General features: G+C 35.1%; 4 protein-coding genes and 1 long non-coding RNA gene across 6 annotated transcripts; 3 read left to right on the top strand and 2 right to left on the bottom strand.

Moving 5' to 3' along the window:
- Positions 1–986: 986 nt before the first annotated feature.
- Positions 987–6,895, bottom strand: LOC145731322 (uncharacterized). The gene is made up of 15 exons (XM_081983044.1): positions 6,761–6,895; positions 5,965–6,043; positions 5,686–5,757; positions 5,497–5,626; positions 4,631–4,812; positions 4,213–4,430; positions 3,624–3,841; positions 3,151–3,269; positions 2,680–3,015; positions 2,432–2,619; positions 2,185–2,379; positions 1,888–2,025; positions 1,618–1,836; positions 1,309–1,564; positions 987–1,257 (listed from the first exon to the last, which is right to left on the bottom strand). Exons 2-15 carry the CDS (start codon positions 5,974–5,976, stop codon positions 1,081–1,083), a joined length of 2,460 nt encoding a protein of 819 aa, XP_081839170.1. The 5' UTR covers positions 5,977–6,043; positions 6,761–6,895; the 3' UTR covers positions 987–1,080.
- Positions 6,896–7,033: 138 nt separating this feature from the next.
- On the top strand, positions 7,034–10,059 carry LOC145731323 (uncharacterized). 2 transcript variants are annotated; one of them, XM_081983045.1, is made up of 4 exons: positions 7,034–7,190; positions 7,329–7,507; positions 8,084–8,333; positions 8,384–10,059. In XM_081983045.1, the coding sequence occupies exons 2-4, from the start codon at positions 7,348–7,350 to the stop codon at positions 10,017–10,019; spliced, it is 2,046 nt and encodes a 681-aa protein (XP_081839171.1). In that variant the 5' UTR covers positions 7,034–7,190; positions 7,329–7,347; the 3' UTR covers positions 10,020–10,059. The 2 variants fall into 2 exon arrangements, with proteins under 2 accessions (XP_081839171.1, XP_081839172.1); XM_081983046.1 differs by having other exon boundaries at positions 7,037–7,190; positions 7,335–7,507.
- A 275-nt stretch (positions 10,060–10,334) lies between these two features.
- Positions 10,335–12,278, top strand: pasha (microprocessor complex subunit partner of drosha). Its single transcript, XM_081982978.1, has 2 exons — positions 10,335–11,668; positions 11,722–12,278. The coding sequence occupies exons 1-2, from the start codon at positions 10,486–10,488 to the stop codon at positions 12,270–12,272; spliced, it is 1,734 nt and encodes a 577-aa protein (XP_081839104.1). The 5' UTR covers positions 10,335–10,485; the 3' UTR covers positions 12,273–12,278.
- A 229-nt stretch (positions 12,279–12,507) lies between these two features.
- On the bottom strand, positions 12,508–13,446 carry LOC145731293 (uncharacterized). The gene is made up of 2 exons (XR_014178780.1): positions 13,311–13,446; positions 12,508–12,716 (listed from the first exon to the last, which is right to left on the bottom strand). It is a non-coding gene; the product is annotated as an uncharacterized LOC145731293 (long non-coding RNA).
- Positions 12,691–25,590, top strand: LOC145731261 (uncharacterized). Its single transcript, XM_081982947.1, has 7 exons — positions 12,691–12,826; positions 14,797–22,749; positions 22,804–22,947; positions 24,447–24,567; positions 24,625–24,834; positions 24,892–25,254; positions 25,307–25,590. Exons 2-7 carry the CDS (start codon positions 14,807–14,809, stop codon positions 25,421–25,423), a joined length of 8,898 nt encoding a protein of 2,965 aa, XP_081839073.1. The 5' UTR covers positions 12,691–12,826; positions 14,797–14,806; the 3' UTR covers positions 25,424–25,590.
- Positions 25,591–26,189: the final 599 nt, after the last annotated feature.

Here is a 26,189-nt window from a genome sequence, read left to right as displayed (position 1 = left end):
GATCAAGGCCGATCCACTGGATATCTACAGGGTTTGTTTTTTTCAAACTGGTCCTGACACTTTCTGTTTTACATGAAACACCGTGTATATTGTTTCTTTTTTGAATCCTACTACAAATCATATTTATATTTCATGTCTTTTAATGTCGTATTCGTATCTGTAATTGCCCGGTTTATACCTCCAATCCGTTTATGACATATTTACAATTTTATGTAAATCTTGACATTTTCAATACTTGAAACATTTGTAATGTTCGTAAATTCGCATGTCAGTGCGTCAAGGAAGACGTTTATTTCTTAGTTTTTGTGTTTTGTCGTGTTAACCAAGGTTGGTTCTAAGAGTGGATGTAGAAAAACGCCAAAAATAATGATTAAAAAGTGCAAAAAGTCTTTTAAATGGACCACCCCTATTTTTATAATTTTTTTTCCCCGTCTAAAATTAGGGCAAGTTGGTATTGTTAGTTTAATTTAAAAAAATCCCACTTTTTGAAATAATCAGTAATAAACGATTTGTAATCCTTCTAACGTCTAAAATTCTGTTTTGGGAAAATTAATGGTAAAGTATGACGTAATTTTTCAGTTGGTCAATTCGTCTACTTTGGTATTATTCAAGCAAAACTAACGTGCAAGTAGCATATTCATTTATTTATAATGACTTCGAAAACATTTAAAAAACTTAATTACGCACTTTTTAAAATTCTTTTTTTCACCCTGTATAGAACTGGTGTGGTTGGCGGTTACGTCATTATTTTGTCACAAAGGGTTTTCATGGAGATTAACCGAGCGATATTTGGTCGTATTTAAAATAATAATTATGGATATACATGAAGAAGCGTATACGAGATTATCACAGTAAGTTAATATTTACTTTAAATTGATCGACGTACTATGCTTGTGCGTTTTGTGGTACTATGTACTCGACTGACGTACTCTATATTACTTACATGCAATTAAACACATTCTAGAGTAAATAAAATCAGCAAAATATACAAACAACCATTTATTATTTAATGTTTTGAAAATTGAAATTAAGTTACGTAACATAAACCTAAAGCCCTAAAAAAATATATTAGTAAACAGGTTAAAACGTTTGCGCAGCCATATCGTCCGCGCATATTCCCAACATGGCTAAATCATCATCTGGAGGTAGTGGAGGGGGTTCTAACGGCGGATGTGGAGTTGTTTCATATCCGCTTGATGCGTACATCGAGTAATACGCATTTTCCATGTCAATTTGCTGTTGTTGACTTTGCTCGTTCTAGAATAACCCTGGTTAATTTTTTTTAATCATTGTGGATTAAACGCTTACATATAAATCTTCCGGATGCTCTTCCTGCATCATTGGTGTGGGATCGGGCGGTGGCGGCAATGGAGCATCCTCTTTTGGTTTAGTTGGCGTACTTGGCTTGGGTTTACTTTCTTTTGGAGGCGGAACTGGCATTACAACTTGCTCCACTGCTGTGGGAGGCGGAGGGGCCGAAATGGGCGGAATGCTTGATAAGACCGGGAAACACACCACGTCAGGTTTGGGTATATACGCCCTAGCTAAATTTCCGATTTCAAATCTGAAATAAAAATATTTAATACTATACTATTGCAACACAGTAATTGCACTTACCGAGTTTTTCGGCGAGGCTCATATTCTTCCAGCTTGATTTCTTTTTCCTTTTCTCCTGACTTCGAGTCTACTCGTTTTTTAAACAGTGGCATACGGCCTATAAAAGGCAATTTCTTGTAACTGGGTGGCCCTGGAGGTTTTTTCTTTGCAAAACTTTCTCTGTCCCTAAACTCTTCAGGACTTGACTCCTTTCGGCCACGTTCGCTACTTCTTCGAGGCCTAAAATTTACACAATAACATTTCGTGGATGCAAGTAAGTTACAAGTTTACCTAAACTGAGGTGATCGGGTACTTTCACGCTTAGTTCGTTTATGTTCTTCCCGATGGGAACTTCTATCTCTGCGACTTCTATCGTGATCCTCATCTTCGGATTTTTTACGGTTATGGTCACGAGACGACGTTTTAAACCTAGAATTTACACTGATTAGCAACCAAAAGATGAATAATAGTGGAGTAACTGCAAAAATCACAGTACTGTTTGTAGTTAGGTAAAAAAAGCTGGAAGCTGCTTTTTTTGACCAATCACAAACTAGCCACTGAGATGTATGCATGCAGACTTCAACTAACTTGACATGACTCCTGTCTTTATCCAGCACACGACTCATTTCTTCTTCTTTACGCAACCGGTCTCGTTCCGCCGCTTCTTCCTCTTCCTCCTTGCGCTTTTTATCATACATTTCCTTCTCTTCCCTTTCCTTTTCTCTTCGTCGCTTTTCAATTTCCATAAGTTTGGCTTTTTCCACTTCTTGCTTGGCTTTCATTCTAAGATACCACAATTACACGTCTGACTTGTTACAAACCAAAAAAACCTTACCGGTCTTTCAAACTTTCTAATAAATTCTTCTCAGTATCCGGCACTGGATTGGTGACAGTCATCCACTGATTAATCAGTTCATCTTCTACCACAACTTTCTTCTCGTCTTCCTTATTTTTACGGACATCTTGCATTAGTTTTTCCAGTATAGACCATTTGGACATATCCTCCTCCATAATAGATTTAACCTAACAACATCAATCAAACTCTCAAGAACTCAATTAATCACAATGGTGACTAATACCAACCTGTTGCATATTTCGCATGGCTACTCTGATACTCTTTCCTTTATCCTCGTCATTCTTCTCTTTGTCTTCTTCATCCTCGGAACTGCTAGACGAACTACTGGAGCTACTGCTGGACGAATCGCTCGAGTCCTTCTTCTTCTTTCGCTTCTTTGAACGTTTCTTCTTTTTTTTTTCTTTGAGAAAACTTTCCTCAGACTCGCGTCTTTTATGACGTTTCTTTTTATTCTCGGCCTCGGAATCGGACGAGTCGATTTTACGTTTATCGGACCGGCTCATTGCCACTTCGCGGTCTTTGACCCAGTCGGTTTCCCATTGAGGATTTTGTTTAACGAAATTCTATACAAATGATATAGTTATGAGATTCTAGTGGTTTGTTGACATTCTTGGATGTTAGAAGTGTTTAGTTTAGTTTTTTTTTTGTGTTAAGACAAGGTGTTTTTATTTCTTCACAATAATTGAAGAAATACTAACCTCATAATTCTGAAAATGCGTCTGGGACTTCAAGTGATGTGACGCGCAATGTAAATCGCCAATCCAAACGTCACACAATTTACAATACCATGAGGGGGCAGAAATAAAAAACTGAAGACCTAATTAAAAAAAAATACAGTTTTGATACACTCTGCAATGGGTTAACTATTACTTTCTGTCTCAGGAGGAAGGGGCAGTGACGACATTAATTGAGACGTCAGTATCACTTATGTCTTAAATTGGTTCTCAAGATTTTCTTTGATTTTTTGGCTTAAACATTTTTTTTCGGGTGATTAAAACTTGGTTTTCGTTGAAACAGACATATTTTTAGTGCTGTTGAAAAGCATTTTTAAATTTTTGATTTACCAACAGATTAAGAAGAAGTTTTTGGAAATCTGAATTTCCATCTCGCTCATTTAACATGTAATAACGTCACTACCACTAGCCTTGGGACGGACTGTACTACTACTAACCTTTAATGGGAACCCGCTTCTTAGGAGCGTCATCATAACTGGGCATCAAATTTTCCATAGGCAGCTTGTGCCATGGAGTAGTATCGATTTCATTTTCTTTGGCTCTTTCTTGGTGGCGATCGCTGTGTAAGTGTTGCAGAAATTCTTTAGCAGTTTCCGGAAACTTGTCGCAAGATCGGCACCAATGTAAGCCAGTATCGTAATAAACATAATTGTATCTGGAAAAAATCGATTATTATCAACATTTGATGGTTAAAACAATTTCCTATTTCATTAAACAATCATCTAGACTGGGAATTCTGTGGAAAAAAGTATTGAGGGTTGAGGATAAAAAAAGGTTGGGACTCAAAATTTAATCCAATTAACCTACTTTTTGATTATAGTTTTCAACACCACAACAATTTAAATTTATGTTTTTAATTTATGCAATCCTTGAAGTATATTCGGCCAAATTAAGGAAAACAAACAAGTGACAAGAAAAAAATGTTTTTATTATTAAAATTTCAATATTCCACTTAATTTTAGTCTTTAACTTAACCAATTTGAACTTGTTTCTTAGTAAATACTAGTCACACTAGTGCTATACTACCTTTGATTGTCCGCCTCCAATCCGTTTTTATCTTTGTCTGATCGCATCTCACTAGAGGATTCACCAGTCCCAGTTGACTGTGTTGCGTCTTTCTTTGCTTGGCTTTCTTTCATTTCCAACTCCATTTCCAAATCGGATACCTTTTTACCGTCTTTTATTATGCTGGAAAGCATTTCTATGACGTTTAAGATGGCCTTCAGTTTACTGTTGATTTCGTCCTGGAAAAACGCCAACAATGTAGCTACAAAATTGACAGTGTAGATAAAACTGTCAAAATACCACAGTTAAGTTTTTTTCCAGTCGTTTATATACCAATAGTAGTTAATTAGAAAAGAGAAAAGAAAAGAAACCTTGAAAATGAACAAATACAACTAATTATTAAACAATATAAAATATACAGTAGGCATTGTTAGCTTACCTGTAATCTTTCATTTTCTTTCAAAACATATCGAAGTTCCCGCTCAGATTTTTCGTTGCCGGTCAGTTCTTGTTTTTGCAGCTTCAACTCTTCCAACTCCTTTCGAAGCACCAACGCCTTTTTTACATAATCCTCTCTCTGCTTGGTCAATGTGGCTTTCTGTTGTTGAATCTCTTGCACAACTAAAATGAAATTGCAACGCGTCAGTCCAAAAGCGCTGGACATTCCTAAACTATAACAACTTTATTCTAATATACTCCTTTTTAAATATGGGAATAATTATAGACTTTTTCAATCAAGTCGGTCCCTTCGTCAAACAGCCCTTATCCATGACAAACCCTACGAAAAGATTCAGTTAAAATGGCGGGTCAGCACTAAATATAGTATGTAGATTAGCCTATTATTAAATACAAACCATCAAACTTGAAGGGTTTTCCTTCATTTTTGTGCTGAATGTAAGTAATTCATTGGTAGTTTTGTGCCTCCATTGTTATTTTTTTGTACATTTCTAATAATATTACACAACATAAATTATTTTTAAATACTTAAATCACTATGAAGCCTTATTGTAAATAGTCTTACAAAATCACTTAAATATTAACACACATTTTATAAAAGATAATTATACAATCACAAATATCTGCAATTTGTAATCAGCCACATGTTGAGCTTGGAAAAAAAATGTTTAGGTCAAAAATGTCAAGTTTTAAAAACTGACACTAAAATATTAAAGTAGAAAGGGATGCATGGTGATTGCAATGACATTAAAAAGAAATTGTGACTTTTGTGACCCTTATGTAAATAAGTCCACTCTACAACAGATACAAGAATAAATACAGTAAAGCAAGGAGCTTCCTCAAACTTACCTTCTTTTTTTGGCTCACTGGGTGGTAATGGAGGCTGTGGTTGAGACTGTGGATAGCCTGAATGTGTATTATGGGCCTGAGTCCAGTCAGTTTGTGGATACACATCTCCTTGGGTGCCAGACTGCTGTGTCTGAAGTAATTTCAGATTAATATACACTTTGTTGAAAAAAAGTATACTGAAACACATACCTGATAACCATAATAATTATATGGATATGGGTAGGGATAACCTCCATATCCCTGAGGATATGATGGTGTTGACTAGAAAAACATAAAAGATTTAATGATGAGAAAGAATATAACTCCAAAATGCTTGACTCACAAGTTCATTTTTTGGCTAATTTAACATAACAAACCATAAATGCATTAAAATAAAGATGACAAACTCATTTATTTTATAGACCATCAATAATTTAAAAATAACTGTAAAACTGATTATACTCAGTTTTTATTACAAAAAATACTTACATTGTTGTACATTCTCTGTGATGAGGTAAATAAATGAATACAATTATTCTTTTTCTTCACAGGGTGTTGATTTCATAATCTGCAATTGAAATAAACCTAATAAATCTCTGTTTACAACAGTGTTGATGAGCATCATTAAAAAGTGTATTTTATTATCATTTATGAATCAAGGTATAAAACAATGACACAACTAAGAAAAAAAACAATACAAATGCTAGTTCTGTGGTCAAATTCTTTGCTGTTATAAGAAGGAATAAAGACATATGAAACAACATATTATTATGTAACTTAAGATCTAAACTAGAAGGTGTAATAACTAGGTGGTCAAAGTACTGAATAAATAAATTCTAGGAGACCTTCTTTTCAATGCATGGCTTAATTACTTCAAATCATTGAAAATGCTTTCCTAACCTATTAAAACCCGAATTTAGTTACTTAACAAAGGGTCATTCAGAAAATGTTTGGTTTATTTTACTTAAATGGATTTAAATGAAGGTTGTTTGATCAATTTTGAAGCTTCCACTCTATTACTAGTATTCCCATCCACAAAAACACCTATTTCAGCTCAGTTTAAGTATTCTTCATGAAGATTATGCTAACCTAATGTTAAACAAATTTTTCTTTGTTTTAGTAATAATAAAAATATTAAAATGCTAGACAGACTAGTCATAAATGACGCCATGCTGCTGAACATGCCGGCTGGCCACCTTGCTTGTGGTTTTAAGATTAAATAATTAAAATAGCCTAACCAAATACTACTTAACTTTATGTATTTTATAATTACTGATTTTTGTACCTTATATTCGTTGTTTTAGAACACTTATAAATACCGAATTAAGTGGTAAAACACTATTTTCAAGAACAATCACAAATCTTTTAGCAGAAAAAAACCACAAACTCCACATTTGATTGTCTGATCACCACTGACAAGTGACAATTGACTTTTAACATGTTGCCTCTTCTTTTTTGGTGTTTAGAGGTTAAGAACAGCCAAACGGTGTACAAAGAAGAATAAAAACTTTAGGTTATGTCAGTGTTTATCTTTGTTAGTTTTCACTTTCACAAAAAATTTAAGTTTATTATTCCGTATAGTCCTGGCAGCTTAAGGCCATAAAACCAAAAGTTTATTATTCATTTTTTTGTTGTGTTTCTGTTTAGTTATCAATTTACAAAAAAATAGTTTGAACTACTGAACGCTTGATTAACTAGTTGGTTCTTTTAGCAAGGTAATGTTAAATTTTAGTTAAAATGTTTTAATATTAAAATGTTTACCACATTTTTATTTTTAATTTACTAATAAACCGATGAACTATTTAGTTTACGTTTTAACCAATACTTTCCTGTTGTCATGAATTATTACTTAGTTTCAGTTAAAGACAAAATATGAAGGAACAGTCCGAGGTGCTTAAGTCTTGGTCAAAATTTGCCAAAGTTTATGATCCAATAAAATGTGGTTCTATAGATGGGATTGACTGTGAACCACATGATCGGGCAGTTATAAGGGCAATAAATAATGAATATAGGCCCAACAAATTTGTGAAAGGTAAAAAATCTGGGATTTACCATTTTCATGGCTAAGAGTCTGTATACCCTCTTAACAGTGGCCGCATTCGTGTTCACGCTCAATGGAGCGAGCAGAACGTTTTTGACTTCACAATGACGTAATTTGACAGTTGGTCAAATTATGGTTTTGCCAAATTACGTCATCGTGACGTCAAAAAAGCTCTGCTAGCTCCATGTAGCGTGAAAACGAATGTGGCCAGTATTAACATGATTTGTGACTTATTACAGTTTTTATTGTATAACATAAATAAATTGACTTCTTTGTTACTCAAAAATAACAGAGACATAACCTATAAAACTACTATAAATCATGCTATGGCTATTTATGTTCTACTTACTTAAAAAAAATTTATGAATTAGGTCTTTAATGTGTATGTAATTTGTTCTGTTCTTACATGTAGAGAAACAAAAAAAAAACTATGTTAAGTGATTATTAAACTGTATTGACAAAAAAGCTTTTCAAACACCCTTTTAGCAGTTTGAACAATATTTGACTGAAAACTGAAAAAATGTTAGAGCTAAAATCACTGTTCATTATGTGTTTCATGATTTAAAGGTAATCCTGAACGCACCATATTTATCAGCCGTTTAAGTCACGAAACTAGCAAAGAAACTATAAAAGAAATATTCTCAAAGTATGGACAACTGAAACGGTTTAGAATGGTAAAAGATATAGTGACAGGAATGTCCAAAGGATATGCTTTTGTTGAGTATGAAGAGGAACAAGCCGCGGAAGAAGCGTACAGGCTTGCTAATAAAATGGTTGTAGATGGCAGTGCAATTTTTGTTGACTTTGAGTGTGAAAGGTAATATGGAACTTGTATTGAAATAGTCTATTCTAGAAATTATTTCACAGATTACTTAAGGGCTGGAAGCCGAGGAGATTGGGGGGAGGTTTTGGAGGAAAAAAAGAGTCTGGACAATTACGATTTGGGGGACGGGATCGTCCGTTTAAAAAGCCAATTGCATTGGAATTGAAAGAGCAGGATGAAAGGAGGCAACGAGAGAGAGATCGGCGAGCTAAAGAAGATGAACGGAGACGTAGAGAGAAAAGTAGGGACAGACGTAGAAAGTCGCCAGTGCATGATACTCGTGCTCATTCACAAATTGATAAAAAGAAGGAAAGTAACAAAAGAAGCCCCAATGTAAATAGTTCAGAATTAAAAAAAGCAACAACTGGCAGTAAACCACCCTTAAAAGAGAATCTGCTGCATCCAAATGGCAAAGACCAACTAACACCAAAAGATGGTGAAAAAAGTAATTTCTCAGACAGTAATAAACCAAGGGTTGAATCCAGTAAACCAGCAACAAATGAAGAGAAAGAGAAACCTAAATCCCCTGTGAGAGATAGCCACAGATCACATAGACGTTCTGCAGAACGAGATCGTAAATCTAAAGGTAACAAACGACGGTCAGTGTCCAAAGATAAGTCAACAGAAACTACCAAAGTACAATCACCAGTTAGGAAAACTTCAAGGGAGCGTCGAGAAAACCAAAAAGCTGTTTCACCAGTGTCTTCAAGACGTCGCAGTAGCCCTCGAAATAAACCTTCAAAAACCGCACCACCTCCAGTAACTCCTTTGGAGCGTAGTAGTCGCCGTTCTCCACCAAGAAGTCGTAGTCCTGCCGGACCTTCATCGAGTAAAAGAAGTAAATATTCACGTGAAACAGACAATGTACGACTATGGTCTCCATTGCCAAGGAACAGAGAATTTAGTAATAGACCTCTAGAAAGGGAAAGACATAGAAGCAGATCACCTTTGAACGTACAAGATAGTGTCTTTACGCATTCCAATAGACCAGATTCTAGTTCGTTAGATTACTTGCCATTAGATCGCAGAGAAGTGCAAAGATCCCGCTTTCCTCCGAGAGAAAGATACTCTTCACCTGCTTTAAACCGAGACTTTGAGCACGAAGATAATTCGTATCGTCACGAGGATATTCCATCAAGTTATCGTGAAGGTTCTCCAATAGAAAATGACCGAGCTTTATGGTCTCCTTCTTACGGTAGGAGTGGAAACGATAGTTCTTACGAGTATAGACGACGATCCCCTTACAGTCGACAAGCAGCTGTCAATACTCGTTATGAAAACTATCCTCGTGACACTTATAATGATGCCGAATCGCATTTTGATGAATACTCAACACACCGTGCCGATGAGTATCAGTCCCCATTACGGGAAAGATCAATTGAACGTGCCTATTCAGATCATAATGATCAAAATTCTTATTCGGAACAAACGTACAACGATTATGACCGTTACCGGAATTCCTACGATAATTATCAAATGCGCGAAGATTACGGCAGGAATCAACGAAATTATCCACATCAAAGAGATGAAATAGGAAGAAGGGATATGCAATGGAACAATCAGATTTCCAGGTCTTCAGCAGATCAGTCTCGGTCTGAACGCCTTTCAAATGAAGATGTTGTAAGGAACCGATCGAATATTTTACATCTTAAGAAAGTCGCTTCGTCATTCAGACGGTGATTTTATATGAAATGAAGTAATAAATTTAATCGTAAAAATATCTTTGCAGTTTGTTTTTTTCTTTCCTTAGGATAAAACTTTCTGTGAAGTAAATCCAGCTATTAGTATATTAATTTTTATCACGTGACATGATAATATTTCTACATGATTTGGTCACGTGACAGCTATAGAAATTCCAAATTTTATAGACGTGTTTGGCGTATATCTGTCCTGCTTTATTAAATGTTATTGAAACGAACGGCATATACTACTTTTGTAGTTTGTACTTAATAAGCGCTTTCGAAGGCACTGCCCACAGCTGATGTGTTGACGTTTTGCAAAAACAAAGAAAACCCCTAAAATATTTACTGTTTTGTTTATTATTAGTAATTTCATTTCTTTGAAATTAAATAGAATACTTTTTTTGAATTGTTAGTGATTGTAATTAGTAAATTAGTGGTAGTTTACGTTCATTCAGGTCAAAACCATGAGTAACGAAAGTTGTAGTGAGCAAACAAAATGTGAACCTACTGATGAATTTGAAGAAACTGACCAGAACAGCAGTCTAGAAGAATCACAAGATGTATACAGACAAGATTATAGTGAAGACATAACCCCGAGAGAAACGAGTGCCCGTTGTCCTTTCCAGAAACCACTGGGAGAGGTTACAAAGTTTCATATACTTGATGAAACTGAGGAGAAATATGATAGTGATGGTTCAGTTGAGTATGATTCAGATGTGCCTGATGAGGAAGTGGAGAAAATGCTGGAAGAAGCTTTGGAAAGAAAAAAGCGGAAAGCTGCTGAGGCAGGACTAGATTCTGAAAGCATAGAAGTACCTTTTGAAGAAAGAACCAAAGTGGTTGTAGTAGAAAAAGGTAAAAATCATTTTGATGTATTGCCAGAGGAATGGATTCAGGTTACACATAACAGTGGAATGCCAATTTATTTGCACAAGTCAACGCGTGTGTGCACTTTGTCCAGGCCCTATTTTCTTGGACCTGGATCTGCTAGAAAACATCTTATTCCTGTCAATGCAATTCCTTGTTTGAACTACCGCAGAGCACTAGAACATGAAGAGAACCAAAGCAATCAGCCAGCAGAAGAAAGCAGCACTTTGACTTCAGATATGCCAAATGCAAAAATTGAAACTGTCCAAGAAAACATTGAAATGCAAAACTTATCTCCAGAAGATTTGCGCAGCTATTGTGAGAGTTTGTTTCAGTTCCAGTCTGTAAATGTTTTAAGATTCAAATCATGGTCAGAGAGGAGAAAATTTACCAAAAAGAGAAAACAAGAAAATCAATTGCAAAGGCCCACCCTACCTGATGGCACTAAACTAATCACTTTTCCCATAAAGGCTGCTGATAGCTCAGAAAAAGCTAATCCAAACAGCAGGAAAGAATGGATTATGAACCCTAATGGAAAATCATATGTTTGCATTTTACATGAATATGTGCAACATGCATTAAAAAAGCAGCCTACATATGTTTTTACAGAGTTAGAAAATGCAGCCACACCCTATGCAGCTACAGTAATGATAAAGGACATGAAATATGGAGTTGGATATGGAACAAGCAAAAAACAAGCTAAATCAGAGGCTGCCCGGGCCACATTAGAAATCTTAATTCCAGAAATGAAATCAAAAATTACTGCAGATGCCCAATCAGGTAATTATAGTCAAAGAGCATACAATAACCTCTTTTTAATATTTCAACTTCAGGTTGCACAAAAAAAGACAAGGATCAGGACCTATCATTTTTTGATGAAATTCGCGTGGAAGACCCGAGGGTGGCCGAGTTTTGTGCTAAAACCACTGAACCTGCCCCTTATGACATCCTTCTCACATGTCTTCAACGTAATTTTGGCCTGGATGACCTTAAAATCCATTACCAGGGCAACACCTCCAAACATCAAGGCAATGAGTTTACAATGACTGTGGGAAAATATACAACAACAGTGTCATGCAAAAACAAACGCGACGGAAAACAGAGGGCCTCTCAGTCCATTTTACAGATGTTGCATCCAAGCATTACTTCTTGGGGGTCCTTATTGAGACTGTATGGAAATAGATCTGTGAAAAGTTTTAAGGAGAAAAAAATGGAGGAGCAGGAAATAACTTGTTTGCAAAGCAAAGCCGCTTTGAACCAGCCTAATTATGCTATTTTAAATAAACTGAAAATTGAGTTAGGAAAGTTGGATGAGAAACGCAAAGCTGTTAAACCAATTGGTTTACTAGATACTGTAAAAAATGTTGTAGAGAGTGTTAATTAATAAATATAAAATAAGTACAAAGACAAGATAAAATAATCCTGTTCCTTTTATAGGTTATGCTAACTGAATGGGTTTTTATTGCAATTAGATGGTTAATAGCAATTAAAAAGTTTTAGAAATTATAAGAAAAACAGTTGTCACTTGTACATGTCAACAGACTACAGCCTGCTGAGCGTCATCTACAGTCAGAACTGAACACGTCACGTCAACACTGTTAAAACAAAAAAGCATTAAAAACACGTGAAACTTACGTAGATTTATTGCAACAATGTAATAGTATAATAAATTTGAAAATACAATTTAAAAAATAAATTAACAAAAAATCCAATTGGCAACGCCGATTGAAAACTGCGGAAAATGTACACGCACATTTTCGATGTGGGCGCTGCACGGCGGCCATCTTTTTTTACCGGCTGAAACCGACTAGAACAACATGGCTGCCAGCTGATCGTACAAAGACTTTAGGGAGAGATTTTGTGCGATTTATTTATTAGTGCAGATGGACTTTAGTGCGTTGTGAAATGTCGTGATAATCGTGACAATTGTTAAAACGGGTGAGTAATCACCAATTTTCGTTTGCCATTGCTATTACACTGGTAAACACTTAAGTACACTTGCACTTGATGCGCCCATTATCGGCTGTTACGAGACGCCATGCGACGTTTCGTAACTGGCGTTGGCATCCTCAGAGTCAGATTCTCCTCTAACCACACTTTTTACAAATATGTCTGCTTTCTTCAGATTGGATTTTGTCGTTATTTTTGTTTAGTTGTTCTTAAGTCGTTTCTCTCATTTTTTTGTTCATTAATAACTTTGTGAGAGTGCATTTTGTTAAAATAATTCTGGACTATAATAAGGGAATGCACTTTTAATTTTTTTCCTTGATTCGTTATTTATGATTATTTAATAGCAATGTTGGTATAGGATTTCTATTATTGAATTACAGAAGGTAGTTACTGTAATTATCATGTGCAAAACTCTTTTTTTAAGGATGAATTAGCCATTTTTAAAGGACACCTATTTAATAATTAACCTCACCTTTAATTGATTTAAATAAGTAGTAACGCTCACTGGACCTTCCTTTATTTTATTTATATTGCAAACAGTATTATTATTAAGGAAAATAGTGTTTAATTATTATCGTCATTCATGTAATAAATAAACACGTGATGACCGCCATGTTGGGATTGCAAATGTCAATAATCAATAACTGACCAGCGTCAAATGTCTACTGTCGACCATGGAGGTATAAAGTAATGAATTACGCGGAGGAGCATAGAGTATGTGACTCCTAGAGCGGTACTGATTTTTAAATGCCGTATTTAATAAGGTTGCCTATGAAAGTTATTTATCAAGTAAAACAAACGGTTGTTCTCAAATAATCAAGCAAATAATTCTTAAAATGGTGTGTACCAGATTTCAACCTGTAAAATGTTTGAAATTTAAAGTTTTAACAACATATTGTCTAGGTGTAATTAAGAAAGTCAGTTAATGCTCAAAATTGTGTTTCTTTTAATGTGTTTTGACTTATTTAGATGACGTTAGAGAAGTTATTTAAAAAAAAAAATAAAAAAAAATATTTTTCATTTTAGGTATGGGTATTTATAGATACAACAAAAACAGTGTTTGCAATAATTGCTATGTTTCAATTAATCATGTCAGAACAAATCAAAGTTATAATTAACTATTTTTTAATACACAGCTTGCTGCTTATAACTTCTTCATTTTTTATTTATATTTATTTTTTAATAATATTTTTTCAAAAATAAAGACAAAACTATGTTTATTAACGTTCAATACAAATGTCAAAACATTTTTAATTTTTAAGTTAGTATGTTTAGCCAACATTTAAAATTCACTAGGATGTCACTGGATAAAACTTCAATTGTCAAAATGTCAATGTCATCGTCACGTCAGATTTGTTGTAATAGTGTAATAGAGCGTCAAAATGAATTTTTACTTAGCCTAAGCCAATTTGAATGATACACACTATACAGGTGTCGTAAAACTAAAACTGACCATAGGAAAACCGTGTAAGTGACAGAGAAAGATAGATAATTGCATGTACGAGACAAAGACAGAAAACCTAATAAAATGTCTAGTAGGCGCAAACTTCGAGGCAATGTTGCCAGATGCTTATCTGAATTCATTCACTGGATTAGTTACAATATCATTTTGTTATTGTACACTTTTTTACACACACAGTAGTTAGATGCCCCAAAGTGATAAAAAAAAAATAATAATTTGCTGGGCAAAGTTCAGTTACATGGTTTTCCTATGACCAGTTTTAGTTTGGCCAACCTGTATAACCCCATTTTAAGATTATTTTTCCATCCCAAATTTAGTTTTGCTCTGAATCAATGAAATGTTCGAAAATATTCACTTATGACTCTGAGGTTTAAAGTTAATCCAAGTTCCAAGCTAATACGTTGGTGATCATTAAGCAATTTAGATGTCATTTATTTTATTAATATTTCTATTCTTTTCACAAATATTAGTGTACATCAAACAAATAACATTTCAGGTATAAAAGTATGGAGGCGGAAACGATAGATCTAACCACTCCTATACCGCAAGTGCTTAAAAATACTAATTGGACTGAAGATAACCACTCAAACAATGCTGCAAAGGCTCACGAGTCAAATACATCAAATCAAACTGAAGCTAATGTTGTTAAAAAAACTGAGGAAACTATTGTACTTTCTGACGATGATGAAACATCTGACAATGCTAGAAATTCATGCGAAGTTACTGAAGTGAATGTCATTGAGGTTTTTGAGGATAGTGATAGTAGTTTCGATGAGAAGAACCATTGTGAAGATGCTTCTGTGAACAAGTTATCAGAAAGTACGTCCCCTGCTAACAAGGATATATCATATAATAAAATACCATGTTCTATAACAAAAGTAAACCAGAGTCAGTGTTTTTCTGTAGATCTGACAGGTAGCGACTCTGATGAAGAAGAAACCTGCAAAGCTCCGCTTCTTACTCCAATGTACGCTCAAGAAAAGAGCATGAACAAGACTGACGTACTAAAAACAATTCGTGCCATTGATTACCTGAAGAAGAGTAGTTCAGAACCTTTAAATATAGAATCTAGTTTTGAGGGTATACACGCCACAATTACACCTATTATGGTGCAACAAAATATGCCAGAAATAAGTATGCCGAAAATTGTGGATGTAAGAAGTCTTAACACACAGACAAGTAGTGAGAGCTCAGAAGATAATCTAGACAAAACAGTCAAAGAACAGGTAAATGATGGTTCAAACAATCCTGAACTATATGATCAGTCGAATAGTATGGACAAGTCATTTTCACTATCTATTACTGACGAAACTTTGGAAGTCCAAAAAGAGACTAATGAAGAGATTTCAATAACTAACGACAACATTATTAGCACAGCTACTGAGAAACAAACTGAAACCAGAAATTTTATATTTGACAAAGATTCAGATGAAAATGTGTCTAGTTTGATTCAAACAAACTTAACAAATGACTCATTACAGCTTGACGAATATCCCATCAACCTTGCTGCTGAATCAGATGTTCCAAAGTCCCTTACCGTAGTAGGCAATATAGAAAACACAAAAAATGAAAACAGTTTCTGCTTTGATGAGACTAATTCTAGTGATATGAGCTTAGATTTTATCTCGACGAGCGTTAAAATTGCTGTAGAGTCAATTTTGGAAGACACAAATACACCGATGGAAGCCCAGCAAAGCTTAAATCAAACCTACAACAGTAAGAGTCAAGAGGTGTATGTGAAAACTTTGGATTTGGATGGTTTGAACTCGGATGTGATCGAAATAGAGGAGCTAAATGATTCGGACGCAAATATTTCCACACCTCTTGATGAAAACTCTGAAAATAAACACACCTCTGACAGAAAAGGTTCAAATGAAAAGGAACTAAGTTTAACAGAACCAGTCTCGTCTGTTGAAGAAAGTAATACCACTGCTTTATCCGGTATTGCAGACAATTTGTCTTCGAGTAACCACTCACAAGAAAATACTATAGAACTACTTATTGAAGAAGCAGAACAGTGCCACAATGTTATCCCTAATACATTTACCAAATCTACTATGTCAAGTGACTTTAAAAATAAAGAAACCTCTAACCGTGATGGAACCACTTCTACTGATATCAGTTTAAACATCACAAGCTCAACAAGTGTTGATTATTCTGAAAGCATCCTAAATATTGAAGCAGTGAAAAGTGTCAACACCCACAAAAGTAAGGAGAACTTGGAAGAAGATAAAAATAAAACAGTCAAAGGTTCTTCAGCTTCACATCTGCAAGATGCCAAAACAGGTAATCATATTCATAATTTGGTCTTAACATCACAATTAAATAAAGAACAAGACAGTACAAAGGGAACCTTTAGTGATAGAATGTTTGATGAAAAAATTGCAGACGACAGTGTGGATGTTCAGAAGGATACCACAATGTCACAGATTCAAGACACTACAATAACTAACGACAGTAGCAGCTCGACCTCTGCAAATCTAGTGAATTCAAATGCCAAAAGCCTCCAGTCTCTAAATAGTACAGAAGCGTCGGAAACTAAAGATAGAAGAGTTAACATTGAAAAGAAAGCTTCAAATAGAAACGATATTGAATTAGCAAGTAAAGACCCAAATATCAACCTTGATAATAATGACCAAGCATCAGTTTTATCTGTAGCAGAAAATAGTACAAGTGTAACTACTAGTTACACCAGTTTAATTCCCATTAATAAGCCAAGTGAAGGAAATGCTACAAAAGAAAATGATTCTTCTCCAATACAGTCTCCGAAAGAAATTACGGAAATCGACGACTCCATTGCTACGAGTTCTTTGGCAAGTAAAGATCCAGTTTCAGATGTCAACGAGCAAAATCTGGATAAAAAACATGTTGTCGATACTGCTCCGTCTTTAGATGCAAACGACAGTTCAACGACATTTACTGTGAATGATGTTCCAATGAATTCTGTAACAAATGAGTGTGAGCAGCACGTGATAACGAAAAATACTGAAAATGTGGCAGTAAAAGAGGACAACATTGAAACTAGTCAATGCGGACAACTTAGTCCTGATAAGGACGTTGATAAGAAGGTAAACAAAATCGACACATCTCAGAATTTGGAGTTGGAAGTCATTTTTGATGAAAACGAAAAAATTGTTGACAGTGACTCTTCCAAAGAAAATTTAGTCTCGTCTAATTTAGGTATTGACGACAGTCAGGGAAACAACTTTCCATGTGTTTTTGCTGAATTAGCAGGTGCAAGCCAGAGTGTGCCAAATGTTACTAAAAAACCGGAAGAAGATGTGAAGGAAGCAAATCCAGTGCTGAAACAACCTGGAGCTGAAGAAAAAATTAATTACAAAGAGGAAGAAGAAAATCAAAAACAGAATCAAACTGAATTCCAACACAATGTCAAGGAAAGTAACACTTTATCAAGTGATACAATTCCTCCGATTGGTGAAAGTCGAATTAATAAGATTTTTATGCGGGAAATTAGTGACAGCAGTAGTGATGATGTATTTGAGGAGTTTGAAGGTAGTAAATCAATACAAGATACTAAAAATCTTCGAGAGTCTGAGAAAACTACTATTCAAGAAGACTTAGTAGAAGAACCCAAACAATTTCAGAATGCAGTCGGAGAAAACTCAGTTGCTGCAGATGTCTCTATGACGAGTCCAAAAGATGCTAAACGAAGCTTACCGGAACATCCTGAACAAACTGAAATTAATAAATCACATTTTGCTGAAAATGCTAAAGAAACAAATAAAAATAAGGATGGACAGAATGATGACGTGATTATAAGGAATGGGATACCTGATATAAGCGACAGTCCTTCGGACAACAGTGACAATTTTTCAGAAGAACAGAGTGTGCAAGTATGTGGAAATGTGGAATCTAAGGAGTTAGAGATAAACAGTAGTTTAAAGTCAGATCAGGAAAGTAGTGAGTTTAGTACTGAAACTAATAACATTCCGATAGAAGTTAAGAAAGAAGAAGGCCAAAATGTAGGTGAAAACAATGATAAATCTCAACAGTCCAAAATAATTAATGATAACGGTTCTTTAAATTTGAACCAGTTTAAAAATGCAGTAAACTTTCAATTGACCAACCTGGATACTAATAAGAGAATTAGTATAGTACAATCTGTCTCGTCAGATTTGTTGAATACCGACAAAAAGAACGTGAAGTATTTAATGGTTAAGAAAAATCTTATTTTAAAACCAAATCCTATTGGCAAAATAATAGTAACTAAACTCAGTAAGTCGTTAAAAACTGAATCAAAGAACAAACCGAAAGTTCAAACAACTTCAATCAGTAATCAGGAAAAAAAAGGTGACACTAGTCCAGATTTAAAACTTGTAAATTCCGTAAGTAGTACCAAAAAAGAAGATCTAGATCAGATAGAACATTCTGAAGAAAGTGCAACGGAATCTGAGATCAGTCCTTTTGGAATTAAATCAGCGTCCCTCAGTTTAGAAGACGTCAGAAAAAATCTGAAAATGCAGCTAACAAGCTTAAGAATGAGAAAGAAAATGGATATTCTCCAGAACGTGAAGCAAACTATTAATAACGAATCAATGTACATCAGTCAAAAAAATCATGATACAAGCGTTGCTAGTAGTAGCAGGATTACTGAACCCATTAATAAAACTCCTGTAATTCATAAAACAATTAATCCAGAAACAACAGACACTACAAGAGAAAACACGGAGAGCTTTCACCAAGAAAACGAAGATTTACCCAATGTTTTTAACGAAATTAGAAAAATTATTAGAAAACAAAAGTCAGTCCCAAATGAATCTAGTTTTAGCAGCAAATCTTTGCCTTCATTCAAAACCACAGTAACTAACACTACAAATAGTGATAACTCTAATGATAGTTTACTGGAGACCCCATCCAAGAATAGCAAACTCACCATTACGCCGAAATCTCTATCTGCTAAGGATATCGAAAAATCTTCTGAATCAAAGGGTTCTCCTTTTGTAAGCAACAGTCTTGATGAGTTTTTAACAGACTCAAAGTTGAATGTTAGTTATGCCATTCCAAAAAGTGGTGCAGAAGAAGGGTTGCGCGAGAATAACTACAACGATCCAATCATGCTGGTGGATCCCCAAATAAAATCGGAAGAAAACAGTGACAAGCCAAAAGAAAAAACGGAGTACAAACCTAAAACTTTGGCGGAAAAAAGAAAGATCTTTGAGAGGAAAAAAAGAATGGAGGAGAAACGTTTAAACAAGCTTAACTACTTAAAGGAGCGACAAAAAGGAAGCTACGTTTTGTTTAAAAATGAGAAGGTTTTCGTCAAGAGTAGGACGACTGGGAAATGTATAGCCGCCGTGGAATCCACTATATCTAAAGCAGACTTAGAGCCATCTGAACAGCAGACAAGCCCTTCAAAACCCTCATTGCTGCAAGAGTATTACCGAAAATCAACTAAACTTAAGTTTATGCCCGGACCGTTAAGCAAGAAACACTTGCTGCAAAGTGACTACTCTGAGTGGCGTTCCGAGTTGAAAACTCTTCCAAAATGTATTGTGGATTTACTTCCTGAATTTAGAAAACCCGTTCATCCAAATCTACTACCACACGTCCTAAAACAGTGGAATGCTGAAATATCAGAAGATCACCTTGAATTTGCTCTTGCTGCTCTTGACAACACAGAACAAACGAAAACATTTCAATTCAACGTGAATTACGACAGGGGTCAAGACAAGATCTTATGCAGAAAGAAAATTAAAGACCATCTTGATGTTAAACCAATTGAACCGGTGGAGGAGGAGGAAGTTAAACCACCAGTACAAGTTTTTGAAAGTGAAGTTGCCAAAGTGATTGAAGATTTAATAAAATACGTAGAAATTAAGGAACTTGCTCCCTCCTTAATAAAGGACGATACAGATGCTGAACCATTAATTAATCCTAGTGAGATAATTCCTGACACAACAGAATCAAAACCGATGATAAAAAAGAGAAAGCCCAGAAGACTTGCATGTACTAACAGAGAATTACTGAGGTTAAATTGTAAAGTGATAAGCGTAGATGTTAAACAAAACGAACCCAAAGTGAAGTGTTCCAAGCCCTACTGTCAACTAGGATGCGTTTGTAACTCATTAAATTGTCCGACAATAATCGGTGCACATTGTCGTAAAACTAAATGCCTTTTTATGTGTACCTGTCCAAAAAGCAGAAATAGAGTTATTAACATCACTCTACCTTCTAATAATGGCGAGTTACTATCGGTAGATGCAGTTACCAGGATTGAAGATGAGGCGAAAAGAAATTTGGCTCGAGAAGAAAAAGAATTTACCCAAACAGTTATTTATTCTCAAGAAGGAGCCTTAGTGGTAGGTTCTGGTTACAAGTCTAGGAGAGTCACAAAAACTCCTAGAAAGTACACAGAATTTTTTGAAGATATTGACGATATTGTAGAAGGTCCAAAAAAAACTTATGCTGCTGTAAAACCATGCTCAGTTGATTTGGAACGGCATAATTTCTCGCCTATTATTCCTTATTGTTTAGTGCATCGTTTGTATGATTGTCACTGCGATGGGTACAGTAGACTTTTCCCGAAAAGACTGAAAACTACCGATGGTAGCTCTAAGAAGGAGCCTGAACTTGCTTCTGAGTCTAGAAAACGAAGTTTTAAAAAGTCGAATTCCATCAGCGATGAAGATTTTATAAAAGAAGAATCCTCAGAATCTTTTGAATCATCCACTGGTAGATCCATACGAAAGAAAAAGTGTACAATCAAGTCGGAATACGTATTATGGAATTCGTCAAGTAGATTAAACAAATCTAGATCAGCAGAACTTACCAAACCACATACATACATTTTAGGTCCTGATGGTTGCGCACGAGTCAATGAAGTGGACAAGAAGTACTTAGCTAGTAAACCTCTGACGGAGGAGGCAACAGCAGGAGATTTTGTAAACAATTTAACAGAATCTGATTTCTTGAAAATGAATTTAAATAAACACGGTGACGAAAAACTGCTAAATGACTGTGATATGTTGAAAAAAGATTTATTTGACATGACGAAGTCATTATTAGTTGCAAGTAATGTGAGTCGAACAGGACATAAACGTAAACAAGAACTTAAAATTCGTCAATACGGAAGTAATGACATCCAAACTGCCCAAAGTTCATCAAGCATTAAGGCTAGAGTGATGCCAGTATTTCCAGGAGAAATTATTGTAACTGATCCACTTTGGCTGCAAAAGCTAAGCCGCAGTACGGAACGGCAGAATTGTTTAGTAGGCAGCTATGCTAGAATTTTACCTTGGGCTGCTTTGATACAAGGATTTATTTTAAAAATGGTTAATATTTATTGCGTTTATGATATGCCGCTCAGACTGTTACTAAACGTCGGACCCAAGTTACAAGGAAAAACTCTGCTGGACATTGAAACTAATAGCTCCTTCATTATTCAAACTCCTCTGAAAGGTACAGCTCCGTGGTTAATTAAACAGTCGGAGAATATACGGGACATAGTAAAGTGGCTGTTAACAGGAGCTTTGTCCCCAAAGTACAATCCTCAAACTTTATCATTTCTACTAGTGGAAACGGTTCCTGGTCAGTTTGAAGTCCGAGGTTTGTGTACTCAAACGCAGAAACTCCAAGAAACTATTCCCAGTGAAAAGAAGAGTAAATCTGTTTCTACTGTAATTCGACGGGACGTTCCCAAACCAGTTTCTACTACAGTAGTTAGTGAGGAAGTCACCAACGAACCCACCGAAGTGAAGCATAAAAACATGAGAGGAGAGGTGGTGTCCCTGTTTATTTCTCGACAACAATATCCTTTAAGAGAACTCATAGAAGATGGTTGCGATGATGACTTAACCGACAACTTGTACATGTGGGTTAGCCTACCTGAAGTCAAGAAAGTAGCCAAGTGGCGAGTAGTTTTCTTAAACCAAGATTTTGTGTACTTACACTTTAAAAATATTGACTATTCTATTAAATACAACGATCTTGTTAAGCTGACTCAAATTGCAAAAGAAGAGAACACTACTTTATTGGTAAAGAATGCCATGCTCGAACGCAATCACGACCATGACGAATTTGGGATGTACGTCAGTCCGAAGTACAGTGATCGAATATTTATTGGTCCTTACCTTATACATTATGACGAAGAGGATTTAGATCAATTGAAGTATATAAGCAAGATATTAATCAGCGCGCAAACAATACACAAAATGAAAGGAAATGATCGGTACAAGTGTGGACACTGGATGTACGAGAGTAGTTACAACCAACCACCAGAAGTGGTTTTGAAAACTGATACCAGTTGTAAAGCCAAACCTTCAGCAACTACAACCAAAAACACTGAAGCAGTGCCAGATGTTGCTTATGTTCCAACCCAGGTTAAACCTGCAGTCCAAATGTCTGATGAACCTGTCCAAATCGTTCAACATAATGGGTTTACGGTACGAATTAAAACGACCAAACCGAGACAACCGGCTGATTTTAACAGGTTAGAAAGTCTAAATCTAGGTTGAAACAAAGATGTAAATAAGATTTGTTTCAGGTATATAATAACCAACATCCCACACTTTGGTTATTTGGGAGCGTACCAACCAGATAACTCATCAGTACTGGAAGTTTCGTGGCCGTTTGAGAGAAAAGTCTTGGAGTTCGATAATGCTGATAATGCTAGAGATTTTCTTCAAGAGTAAGTATACAGTGTGTCCATATTCGATTAAAATTCAGGAAATTATCTTTCAGAAACGGACATGTATGTTATTATTTTTAAACGCGCGTTTTTTGAGAAAAAAATTTGATATACAGCGTTTTCCAAAATTGGGATACGACCTTCCAGTTGACATTTTCAAATCAGAACCTTCATTTTTTTTGCATTTATGGATTGTACGTACATTTCTGGATATTTTTCATGTAACATATCTTATGTCGATATTCAGCTATTTTTAGCTTAAAAAATTGAGAACAAAAATTATTTGATTGAAAAAAAAACCGTACACATTATTTTATTGTCGCAAAATTTGTTTTTTTCCTAGATAATCCATTAGTATACAGGGTGTCCCAAATTTGAGCAAGAAACCAAATTTATAATTTCTTAAATTATCTAGGCCTACTTGATGTAAAATGTCTGTATCGATCCTCAACTGTTTTTGCTTTAGCAGTCTTGATATTGGCCGCCTCTCAAATCGAGCAGAAATTCCTAATTTGAGCAAAATTTTCGTGCACTTATCTAGAAAATCGTGAATAACTCGCTTATTTGAACCATCCTGTATATACGAGCCATATAACGAAAGAACGCTAATGAATGGTGCTCTCACGTGACGTTGAGCGAACACTATTAAGTTTCCCGGTTTGGCCGCTAGAGGGCGTCAAAGTTAACCTTGCTTTTTTGTAGTTTTTGCTAATTATCTCAGGAACGCTTCAAGTTTGAGGTCTGAAGTTTTACCACAAACATACCTTGAGGGAATGCAACTTTTACCTTCAATGTTCGTTTTTGGTACCAGGCACCGTTTATCCTTGAAAAATTAAAAACAAAAATTGTCAGAAAATTTAATTATTTATTATTTTTAAAATAAACTTCCACTGCCTAAATTCCTTCAGATTAATAATACAAAAATGACGTAAAGTGTCATTTGTAAAAATGTCATTTTTTAAGGGTGCCACGCACTGAAAACCGTCAAAATTGACATAATTTTCAGGTCATCCCGAAAACCGTGACAGTTGGGGCAAAATTGATGTCAGGGTGATACAGGGTGGCTCAGATTAGCGGCTGAAAACAGGGTGACCCAAAAAAGTGAAAACAATTTTTAGTTTCCAGGAAATATCTCAAAAACTGTGTAAAAAGCTAAAATGGTCAAAATTGTCGAAAAGCTTGACTTTGACGCCCTCTAGCGGTCAAACTATCACACCAATAACCTTTTTTGAATACACCGTTGAAAAGCCTTTGGTCTGAACTATATTTTACCTTCAGTGTCCTTTTGTCATAACTGTTCAAATAACTGAATTATTTTAGGTTAAAGCGAAAGTGGTTAAATCACTTTGAAGGTTTGTGAAGCTTGACTTTGACTCTCTTTAGCGGCCAAACGGTGCAATTTTCTTTTGCTACTTCTCGGGAGTTTTAGAGGCTTTTTGCAATTTTAAAATGATTCTAGAAGCAGCTTTGGCATTTATAACAGATTATATTCTTTACAGACGGTTTAACCAATTATTACAACCAGTGCCAGAAACGTTTAAACTCCAAGTTATAGTTCTGATACACTTGGACTTAAAGGAACACAAACCAATCCGATCCGACTTTCTAAACGGTCAATGTGTAAGTTATTTCTCATAAAAAGGCATTCCACACGTAATAACAATTTTTTTTATAAAGATTTGCAGTTGTTATGGAGCATTTCACTTAAAAGAATTATCGGAACGATTCTGTTTGGAAAAGTTCCACATGTCAAAATCTGATATTACTTCAATGTTCGCAAAAAGAGCGCAAGACTACGTAATGAAAAAACTTCAAGAACTAGCAATAATTTCTGGAATGGATGTGATCAACGACGAGTCGTATAACGTGTCCAGTATATTATTGCAAGTAAGTGTGATAAGTTATCACAATTAGTGATTTTTACTCACTGATAAGTGTTTTTAGGCCCAACGTGAAATCAAACGGTTAGAAAATGAGCGCCGTACGATAATGTCTGAAGTTCAAAGCATCGAAAGTTCAGTGGTACAGAAAGTAACCAAAGTATTCGACATGATCAAAAAATTACCTCCCAAGTACCGAAATATCGAATCCAGAGTTTTAAATGAAATTCTACAAATACGCCCTGAAAGAGTAACAGCAAGCGGAGTTATTGAAATAATCGACGATGATAAACCGACTAAAGAAAAAGCTGCCCCAACGAAAAAGGTACCAGTGGTACCAAACATTCAGGCTGCTCCATCTTTTGGAAATAAAAGAAAGGGACAAAAAAGAAAAATTCCAGATTGTGTACCAATTAAAGTGTCCAAAGTAAGTCTTGTTTTTCTCTGGAAGATTTATACTATTTTTTTAAATTTTTCAGATACCCAAAAGGACATCATTTTCAGTCAAACCTACAGTAAAAATCTCAAAATTGAACGAGCAATCGCTTGACACTACCAAAGAGACTTCCCAGTCAAATGTAAATGATATTTTGTGATAACTTTTATTAAGAAAGTTAAGTTAAGTCTTTCTGTTTAGTTATCCTTACTGTTGCAGTAAGTATTGTTATAGATAATTTTAATTTTGACTTCGATTATTATGGTGTATATACCCAATTTTCTTTTTGTTGTAAAGTACTACCTGAAAGTAAATGTTAAGTATTGATATTTGTACTTGAATTCCTTTTGCTGTTATTATATTCATCCAGCTAAAATACAAATTAACTTTAGTGAACAATCATGAAATTTTCTCAGAGGGCAGTCTGATAACAGTTTTGATTGATAGGATGTGAATAAATTATTCAGAATTGATAATCTGTCCTTTATAAGTGAGTGTGAGTTAAACATAATACACAAGCTCTATTTGAGTTGACACTTAATAGAGCGCGGAATGTGATGTCACAATGACGCAATTTGACATTTAATCAAATTATAACTTTGTCAAATAACGTCATCGTGACGTCAATCAACTTTGCTCGCTTTATTGCGCATGGTTTTAGCCGTGATTGTGAACACAATTTTATTATACCCTTCCAACTACCTTCATAATTCTTGTCACGTATACAAAGATGGGAATTTTAAAATTATCACTACAAAATCAAAAAGAGAGAATAGATTGTCAATGGTAAAACCTGGAAAAACTTTACTTGATAAAAATTCATGTAGAGAATATAGAATACCAAAACGAGTTTATTTTTACACATTTATACGTTTATGGTTTTTGACAAATTAAAGTGTCAACGTCACATCAAATGTCAAATGTCA

Source organism: Ips typographus, linkage group LG6 (assembly GCF_016097725.1).
Source record: "Ips typographus isolate SLU linkage group LG6, UJ_Ityp_2.0, whole genome shotgun sequence".
Classification (NCBI taxonomy): domain Eukaryota; kingdom Metazoa; phylum Arthropoda; class Insecta; order Coleoptera; family Curculionidae; genus Ips; species Ips typographus.
The sequence above is the reverse complement of the archived record's forward strand: the minus strand, read 5'-3'. Positions and strand labels throughout refer to the sequence as shown.

What these genes read in the sequence shown, in the direction of transcription:
- LOC145731322 (XM_081983044.1), bottom strand. An exon ending in TTGGAGGCGGACAATCAAAG is followed by an intron (nt 3,842 to 4,212) that starts GTAGTATAGCAC and finishes GATTTTTTCCAG; the next exon opens with ATACAATTATGTTTATTACG. An exon ending in CGCATTTTCAGAATTATGAG is followed by an intron (nt 3,016 to 3,150) that starts GTTAGTATTTCT and finishes TCATTTGTATAG; the next exon opens with AATTTCGTTAAACAAAATCC.
- LOC145731323 (XM_081983045.1), top strand. Translation starts at nt 7,348, where the DNA reads ATGAAGGAACAGTCCGAGGTGCTTAAGTCTTGGTCAAAATTTGCCAAA. An exon ending in GCCCAACAAATTTGTGAAAG is followed by an intron (nt 7,508 to 8,083) that starts GTAAAAAATCTG and finishes CATGATTTAAAG; the next exon opens with GTAATCCTGAACGCACCATA. An exon ending in GTTGACTTTGAGTGTGAAAG is followed by an intron (nt 8,334 to 8,383) that starts GTAATATGGAAC and finishes ATTATTTCACAG; the next exon opens with ATTACTTAAGGGCTGGAAGC.
- pasha (XM_081982978.1), top strand. Translation starts at nt 10,486, where the DNA reads ATGAGTAACGAAAGTTGTAGTGAGCAAACAAAATGTGAACCTACTGAT. An exon ending in TACTGCAGATGCCCAATCAG is followed by an intron (nt 11,669 to 11,721) that starts GTAATTATAGTC and finishes TTTCAACTTCAG; the next exon opens with GTTGCACAAAAAAAGACAAG.
- LOC145731261 (XM_081982947.1), top strand. Translation starts at nt 14,807, where the DNA reads ATGGAGGCGGAAACGATAGATCTAACCACTCCTATACCGCAAGTGCTT. An exon ending in CAACCGGCTGATTTTAACAG is followed by an intron (nt 22,750 to 22,803) that starts GTTAGAAAGTCT and finishes GATTTGTTTCAG; the next exon opens with GTATATAATAACCAACATCC. An exon ending in ACTTTCTAAACGGTCAATGT is followed by an intron (nt 24,568 to 24,624) that starts GTAAGTTATTTC and finishes TTTTTTATAAAG; the next exon opens with ATTTGCAGTTGTTATGGAGC.